We start from the raw sequence: 9,042 nt of genomic DNA on the forward strand, positions 1-9,042 counted from the left end.
GGAACTCATAGAAGCTTTGAATGTAAAAATTAATCAAGCCCATCGTTTCTTTGTTTATTTATTTTTTGATCTAGTCTCATTGAACCATCATTTTTTCCCATTAATTTTTAAATTTCATGGTTAGGAACGAATATTCCTATTTTCTCATGTTTGTTTTGGGAGAGATGCTACGATGTGATGAAAATAGCATTTTCAAAGTATGGGATGCACTGAGAAATGAAAGTTGTGCAATGACAGTGAGAAAATTTTATCAAGGGGTGGATTGTTCTCATTTCCCACCTCTGCAATGGTCCAAACTCCGACCACATGTATCATTCATCTCCGGCGAAGGTAACGCTTTCAATGGTTATTGTCTTTGTCTTCTCCGACGAAGATAGCAAGGACAGCAAGGACAGGTTATTGTCTTCGTCTTCTCCAGTGAAGGCAACGTTTTCAACGGTTTCGTGCGATGATTGTTAATCTACAAAGTATTAAGTAGCATGGCCGGCCCTCAACTCATTGAATCGCCCCTCCAACCATGGTCAACCAGACTAGTTTTTCCTCATCAATGAGCTAAAACATGACATCTGTGTTCTAGATCTGCTCCTATTGTCCTCTGGTTTAACTTCGACACTCTAGATCTAGCCAGAGACATGTGTTTATTCCAAATTTGGGGTTTTTCCATGGATTTGTTCCAAATCTATTGCTAGCCCCATGGATTTGTTCCAATTCTATGATATTTCTTCATCCCTTTGTGTCATCAACCAAACGCTAGAAGCATATTTTGTAGAATAGTTTGTCTTAGCAAACAAACACATGGACCAAAAAATGAGAAAATCAGTTGTACAAACTAGATTTAACTTTTTTTGGAAGCATAACCTAATTTAGATTTTAAAAATAAATTTATCAAACAAATAGTAAATATCAAATAAAGTGGGTTTCTATTTACAAATAAGACCTTATATATTTAATCTCTTAAATCATATTAAAAACAATATAAATGAATAGTGATTTTCAAACAAAGTGGGTCAGAATAGATTGCCAATTACAAAGATGTAAGACTAATGTTAATTTTTTATAGTTAAATAATAATTTTCAAATTAAATGATACTATAATTACCCCTTACTTAATATGCGATCATTTTCTAGATAAAATAAGGCTCTTAAATCAAATAAAAAGCTTAACCTAAATGTCTAATATAAATAATTTAAAAATTTTGGAATAATTTATATCAATGGTCCCGTGCCTAATATGGGGGTTATTCTTAATTCAAACTAATACATTTGAATAGCAAGCAACTAGCAAGTTGCCAACTAGCTAAGTTGATAAGGTCTCGAACTGACCTGACCGTATTAGCAGAGACTTAGAGTCCTGACCGTGTTAGCACAGACTTGGAATCAAATCCTAATTAATCCTGCCTGCACTAAAGTTAGGGGTTATGGATTTGGCAAGGGGCAAACCTCATGGAGCTAGCTAAAAAGAAAACATTTGAGTATGATTTTGAGCTTTAGGACATAGAGTCCTACAATGTTGTATTCACATATTTATGACACCTTTGACTCAAGATTTTAATTAAATGTCACAACATATTTCATGTACTTGTCAACATTCAATTATTGCTTTTATCACCGATTCACAATTCTATTTTACATAAATGTTGCTTGCACCATATATTTTGCAAAGATTTATGCATGCGATTGATGCATCGATTTGTGCATTTAATCTTTAAAGTGAGATAAGTCAATCAAAACTAACAAAGAGAATATATCCCAAGTCTTCAATGCACAATGGCGTGCATGCATGTGCACACGGCCTGGCAAAAGCCAATAATTTTTGTACCATATAGGTTCAGTTTGGAAATATAAATATGCATGATACAAATATATAAAATATTTGTTTACAAAATTAATAAATTATATTTTTACTGGTACCTTAAGTTTTCTGACACATCGTTAAATTAATAGGAAAAAAATAAAATATCGAATTTGCCTTTGACTATTTATCAAAATTTTAAAGTAAAACCCAACTGACTGTCTAAATCGGTTCATTGTTCTTCGACTGAGAGGATGCCGGTTTTCAGCACTACTCTCCATAACTTGGACTACACCTCCGTCTCCTATTGATTGGACTAAACTGCCGCAGATCTGAACGACAGTCTGGAATTTCCAACGCCTCAGGAAAATTTGGAATCTTCGGACTTTCATGCCTGTCTTTTTTTTTTTCCTTGAGAAGAGAATGAGAGTTGCAGCGTGATGCAGTATCTTTGGAATCTCTGCAAATCCGGCATAATTACAGGAAATTGCTGTTGGAGCTAATGTTAATTTTGACGAAAAATCACTGGTTGCTTTTTACGTCATTGTTTCCTTTTGGGTTGTTATTGACATTTCCATTTCTGTTTCTTTCATTGGCTATATAATTGGTTGTATTACCTCTACAGAAAAGAATGAAAAAAAACATTGCTATTCTTCTTCCTTCCAAACTTCTCTTCTCTGTTCCTCTGCAATTTCGAATTCCAGAGAACTAGATTAAGCTGGCACTTTGTGTGATCTTTCTTTAATTCAGATTATACCTAGCAGCTTCAATGGTTTATGATTGCCACGTAATCCTAAACCACATCATTGGTATCAGAGCCCTTTGATCCGTTGCTCCTGACCATGGCAGATGCAACACGCCATCAGACCTCCCTTCGTGAGGTAGAAGAATCCCTAACTCAAAAAATGAATGAGTCCAATGCCTGGATAGAGAACACGATCGCTGGATTGAGGGATATGATTGTAGCGTTGGCCAATCGACAATCAAGTGGAAGACGCGAGGAAATTGGCGAACTCTCCGATAGAGCAATTCAACGGAGTGAGCAAGGGGAACAATTACCTGGTAATGCTGTTCAAAACTCCTCCTTCTTGACTTGGTTAACTAAGGTAGATTTTCCTAAATTCAGTGGTGAAAATGTCAAAGAGTGGCTCTATAAATGTGACCAGTTCTTCTCCCTTGATAATACCTCACCCGAGGCCAAGGTTAAGCTGGCTTCAATTCACATGGAGGGAAAGGCTCTCCAATGGCATCATGCTCTAATGAAGGCTAGAGTTACTATAGAGCCAATGAATTGGGAAGATTATGCCAAAGCAGTGTCAGATAGATTTGGCCCCATTTATGAGGATCCGATGTCTGAACTCATGTCACTAAGACAGATTGACACAGTTGAGGAATATATTGATCGATTTGAAGGAATTCTCACCAGAGTCGAATTAACTACTGAGTATCAACTTAGCTGCTTCCTTACTGGTCTTGAGATGGAAACACAGATGCAAATCCACATGTTCAATCCCAAATCTGTCCAAGCAGCTAGCCAAATAGCCAAGCTCTGTGAGACCTCTCAGAACTTTAAACGCACAAAGCCTCCACAAACAAAGCACAATTGTCCATTTCTTAAATCACTAGCCTATAATCCATCTACAACCAAAACCAATTTACCCCTACCTAAACCACAAAGAAAACAAAACCAAATTTTTCCTAAACCCCAAAATTTACCCCTTCTTGATAGACCACCCCGAACATTTATAGCAGCTGAAATGGCAGAGAGGAGAGCTAAGGGGTTGTGTATGTTTTGTGATGAAGTATTTACCCTTGGCCATCAACTTAAGCATAAGAGAACACAACTGTATATAGTGGAATTAGAAGGTGAGTAGGAGGAGGAAACTATTGCAGTTGATGTTAATGAAGGTGAGGCAACTGCTGAACCTTATATCTCAGTTAATGCCATCAATGGAACCCCACATTTTCAAACAATGAGGGTCACGGGCTATCATGGAAAGAAACCACTGCATAATTTCATTGATGAGCAAGTGGTAAAGAAGCTAGGGTGCAGTTTGGAAGCTATGAAACCTATGGCAGTTGCAGTAGCTGATGGGAATAGAGTGTTTGCGACAGCCATTTGCAGACAGTTTACTTGGCAGCTCCATAGTACTACCTTTGCAGCGGATTGTATGGTCTTGCCACTGGGATTTTGTGACATGGTACTAGGGATACAATTGTTATCTACTTTGGGACCCATACTCTGGGATTTCCAGCAGCTTAGGATGGAATTTAAGGTTGAGGGCAAGAGCCATGTGCTTAGAGGTGCCACTCCTCACAAACTTAAATCTGCTGATAATAAGCAAATGTCCAGAATCTTAGCTCAAGGGAGTCAGCTTGCGCTTTTGCAAGTATCCCCTACAGATGTTAATCATGATGTGGTAATGTCATCTCTTTTTTCTATCTCTTGTGATGATAATTTATCTACTATTGCACAATTGTTGGAGAAGTATGCTGGTATATTTGCTGAACCCACCGATTTACCTCCTTCTAGAGAGGGATTTGATCATAGAATACCTCTTGAGCCTGGTGCTTTACCTGTGAATAAGAGGCCTTACCGGTACCCTTCACTGCAAAAAACTGTGATTGAAAAGTTAATGAATGAAATGCTTGCTAAAGGGATAATACAACCTAGTGTTAGTACTTTTGCTTCTCCTATAGTTTTGGTGGGAAAGAAAGATGGTACATGGAGGTTGTGCGCTGATTACAGAGATTTGAATTGCAAGACAGTGAAGGACAAATTTCCAATTCTGCTTATTGATGATTTACTGGATGAATTAGGAGGTGCTAGTGTATTTTCTAAATTCGACTTGAGGTCAGGCTATCACCAGCTTAGAATGCACAAGGAAGATGTTTACAAGACTACTTTCAGAACTCATGAGGGGCACTATGAATTTCTTGTTATGCCATTCAGTCTTACAAATGCCCCTGCTTCATTCCAACATCTCATGAATCATGTACTCAAACCTTATCTCCATAAGTTTGTTTTGGTGTTTTTTGACGATATTCTTATATATAGCCGAGACATAGCTATGCATGAGCATCACTTGGAATTGGTTTTTCAACTGCTACAAACCAATTCCCTATTTCTTAAAAGGAGCAAGTGTTCCTTTGCTGCTCCTAAGGTAGAATACCTGGGCCATTTCATTTTAGAGACTGGAGTATCAATGGACCCAGCTAAGGTTGATGTTGTTATATAGTGGCCTATTCCAACTACCCTGAAACAGTTGAGATGGTTCTTGGGATTAGCTGGATATTATAGGAGATTTGTGAAGCACTTTAGGTCTATAGAAAAGCCCCTTACTGATCTTTTGAAAAAGGATCAGTTTGCTTGGTCAGAATTAGCTCAGGAAGCTTTTGATCGACTCAAGTGTGCTCTTTGTTCGGCACTTGTGCTAGCTCTACCCGATTTTAATAAGACCTTCGTAGTGGAAATGCATCAGGTTGTGGCATTGGGGCTGCTCTTAGGCAAGACCATCACACTATTGCTTATATCAGCAGGTCTCTAAGCCCATTGAATCAAGCTAAATCTGTTTACGAAAGGGAACTTCTGGCTGTTCTATTTGTTGTACAGAAATGGAGTCCTTACCTCCTCAATGGACATTTCATCATCAGGACAGATCAAAGAAGCATTAAATTCCTCTTAGAATAGAAGATTACTACTCCTACTCAGCAAGACATCTTAGCCAAGTTGATGGGCTATGATTTTGAAATTCAGTATAAGAAGGGCCAAGAGAACAAGTCAGCAAACGCTCTATCTAGAATTACTGGAGCATAGGTTCTTTTGATGGTGATTAATGGTATAGATACTAACCTGCAAAACCAATTGCAACAATCTTGGTCTACAGATCCTGATCTGTAGCAGCTTATTCATGCACTACAAAGCAATTCCAGTACTTATCCTAATTACACATGGGTGAATAATCAGCTAAGGAGAAAGGGGAAGTTGGTTGTTGGAGCCATTCCTTCTTTACACCAATCCATACTCAAATGGATGCATGATTCATCGATGGGAGGACGTTCTGGTAGGGCAGCTACTTTGCAAAGAATTAAATCATTGTTTTACTGGAAGGGAATGACCAAGGATTTGCAACAGTATGTTAGGAATTGTTTGGTGTGACAAACTTGCAAGTATCCAATCTTTGCCTATACCCGAGAGAGTGTGGTCTTCAATTTCCATGGACTTTATTGAAGGCTTGCCTCCTTCCTTTGGCAAGAATGTGATTTTTGTGGTGGTTGACAGATTTAGTAAATCTGCCCATTTTATTCCACTGTCTCATCCCTACACTGCTCTCCAAGTGGCTTAGGCTTATCTGGATCAAGAGTTTAAATTACATGGGTTCCCTGATTCCATTGTTTCGGATCGTGATCCTATCTTCCTTAGCAATTTATGGACTGATCTCTTTTGTCTGCAAGGGGTAGAATTGCTGAGATCTTCTACATACCATCCACAGACGGATGGACAAACTGAGGTAGTCAACCGCTGCTTAGGGACTTACCTTAGGTGCATGTGTCATGAACACCCGACTACTTGGAGCAAATGGTTGCCCTTAGTAGAGTGGTGGTATAATACCACCTTCCACTCTTCTCTGCAAACCACTCCTTATGCAGTTTTATACGGCCAACCACCTCCTCTACATCTGCCATATCTTCTTGGGGAGTCTAAGATAGCTGAGGTTGATCGAAGCTTGCAGCACTGAGAAATCATCCTTAAGTCTCTAAAATTCCATTTACATCGTGCACAAAACCACCTAGTACAACAAGCTAATAAGCACACGAGTGAACGCACCTTCCAAATTGGAGATTTGGTGTTTCTAAAGCTCCAACCTTATCGCCAAACCACTCTTAATTCTTCTCCTCAATAGAAATTACGTCCTAGGTACTTCGTTCCTTATCAGATCATTGATAAGGTTGGTGTTGTGGCCTACAAATTGCGCTTGCCTGTCGGTGCCCAGATTCATGACATTTTTCATGTGTCCCAGCTCAGAAAATGTCACGGCTCAATTTCAGCTTCTCCTTTGCCTCCTTTTATGATTGATCAGAGTGTTCCTAAGGTTCCTAAAGCCATTATTGATAAGCGCATGGTTAAGAGAGGTAGTGTTGCCACTACTCAAGTTTTAGACAAGTGGCTCAATCACCCTACTGAAGAATCCACCTGGGAGTTCTATTTTGACCTCAAACAACTGTTTCCTTCTTTCACCTTTGTGGACAAAGGTTCTGGAGGAGGGGAGATTTGATGCAGTATCATTGGAATCTCTACAAATCCAACATAATTACAGGAAATTGCCGTTGGAGCTAATGTTAATTTTGGCGAGAAATCACTGGTTTCTTTTTAGGTCATTTTTTCCTTTTGGGTTGTTATTGACATTTCCATTTCTGTTTCTTTCATTGGCTATATAATTGGATGTATTACCTCTGCAGAAAAGAATGAAAAAACACATTGATATTCTTCTTCCTTCCAAAATTCTCTTTTCTTTTTTCCTATGCAATTTCGAATTCCAGAGAACTAGATTAAGCTGGCACTTCGTGTGATCTTTCTTTAATTCAGATTACACCTAGCAGCTTCAGTGGTTTACGATAGCCACGTAATCCTAAACCACATCACAACGGTTATGGAGAAGAGAATGAGAGTGGCGCCGACCTCTACATCCGACCTCTACAGTTGCAGCGGTTCTAGAGAAGAAAATGAGAGGGGCGCTAATACAAAGGCAACGAATGCCCAAAAACTGGAACTGCTGAATGCCTGTGTGAAGGGAATCATACACTGTGGGTACTCATGGGGAGACCCTGTATTCACTTTGAAGGAGTCATGTCGTGCATCCAACGTGACCTATTGATGCTGGAGAACTAGCTTCCCCTCTTCGTGCTCGACCGCTTGTTCACTCTCACATGTGACCCAAATGAAACCACCGAATCAATGAGCCAACTCGCCCTGGAATTTTCCTGAGATGCCAGAATCAACAGCATGAGCTCAAGAACAACAACGACCTAGGGCTCCATCTTCTCCACGTTGTCCGCCAATGCCTGCTTCCCTCCTCTTCCAAGCATAGCTTCCAGCGAATTCCGTCCAGGATTAGACGGCGTAAATAGCACCAGCCCCAACTAATGACCCACTGCGTCACAATGTTGAGGGACGCGGGAGTGAAGTTCAGGAAGAACGACTCGACGAAATTCATGGATATTGAATTTAGGAAAGGCATTCTTTACATTCCGCCATTGGTGATTCACGACTCGACCAAGTCGATATTTCTGAATCTGATGGCTTTCAAGCAATGCTACCCCCATTGCAGCAACCATGTGACATCCTACGTGAATTTAATGGATGGGCTGGTTAATTCTCTTCAAGATGTTGGTATCTCTGTTACTGAGGAATCATCGACCATGGGCTTAGGAACGAAGAGGAGGTGGCCAATCTCTTGAACAGACTATGTAGGGAAGTTGCCTTTAACATCAATGATTGTTATCTCTCTAGCGTATCCTTGATCTGAATAGATACTTCGAGTATAAATGCAAAGACCCAGGGATGCCATGGCCCCCCTATGGCTCAGAAACTCCCCAATGAAAAATAGCTTTCCATGTAAATTTTCTCCTCTCCCCACTCTCCATCTCAATGGTTGATCCTCTATAGGTCCATCCATACTTCATTTATATATGTTTTGGCCCCCCTTATAACAATTTCCTAGCTCCGCCCCTCCATAAATGGCATGCGTGGAGAGCCAGCCTGAAGCATGACTACTTTAACAGCCCTTGGGCCATCATCTCCCATCTAGTGGCTTTCTTATTGGCACGACACGGCAAGGCACGATCAGAACAGATATAAGAATGCACGGTATGAATAGACGCTAAATGCAGTGGTTCTGCAGTTGTTGCCAGCCCACCACCTTGTCCCAGATTCAAAACACCATAGTGTTATGGGCCCGGGCGTAGGATCTCATCACGGGTCAGTCCACCGGAAGAGACTCCTGCTTTCCCTTACCCTTACCCTTGCGTACAAACCCTATTGTGGCAACCAAGTGGGTGATTTGTCCAAGAGATCACCCGAACTCTCCTTACACCTTTCTTGGTCGAAAAAGTCCATGCCTTTATTTCAACTCATAGCTCCTTAAATAGGAGATTACAAAAAGGGATTCCTTGTTGGATTCGGCTAGGCTAGGGTAATCCATATCAAACTCAAACTCCTACTTTTAAATAAATTACCTACTTCTAATGGT

The 9,042-nt window shown here is 40.1% G+C and overlaps 1 protein-coding gene and 1 pseudogene across 1 annotated transcript; both read left to right on the forward strand.

The window, feature by feature from the left end:
- The first annotated feature begins 2,634 nt into the window (after nucleotides 1–2,634).
- On the forward strand, nucleotides 2,635–7,068 carry LOC148873834 (uncharacterized). Its single transcript, XM_088945635.1, has 5 exons — nucleotides 2,635–3,343; nucleotides 3,686–4,956; nucleotides 5,059–5,274; nucleotides 5,760–5,926; nucleotides 6,711–7,068. Exons 1-5 carry the CDS (start codon nucleotides 2,635–2,637, stop codon nucleotides 7,066–7,068), a joined length of 2,721 nt encoding a protein of 906 aa, XP_088801761.1.
- Nucleotides 7,069–7,443: 375 nt separating this feature from the next.
- Nucleotides 7,444–8,651, forward strand: LOC148873835 (UPF0481 protein At3g47200-like; annotated as a pseudogene).
- Nucleotides 8,652–9,042: the final 391 nt, after the last annotated feature.

Source organism: Nelumbo lutea, chromosome 1 (genome assembly GCF_056320005.1).
Source record: "Nelumbo lutea isolate HS-2025 chromosome 1, American lotus-T2T, whole genome shotgun sequence".
NCBI lineage: Eukaryota > Viridiplantae > Streptophyta > Magnoliopsida > Proteales > Nelumbonaceae > Nelumbo > Nelumbo lutea.

Coding starts and splice junctions, on each gene's coding strand:
- LOC148873834 (XM_088945635.1), top strand. CDS start 2,635: ATGGCAGATGCAACACGCCATCAGACCTCCCTTCGTGAGGTAGAAGAA. Junction 5,275..5,759: donor TCGTAGTGGAAATGCATCAG/GTTGTGGCATTG, acceptor GTGAATAATCAG/CTAAGGAGAAAGGGGAAGTT. Junction 5,927..6,710: donor ATGACCAAGGATTTGCAACA/GTATGTTAGGAA, acceptor ATTACGTCCTAG/GTACTTCGTTCCTTATCAGA.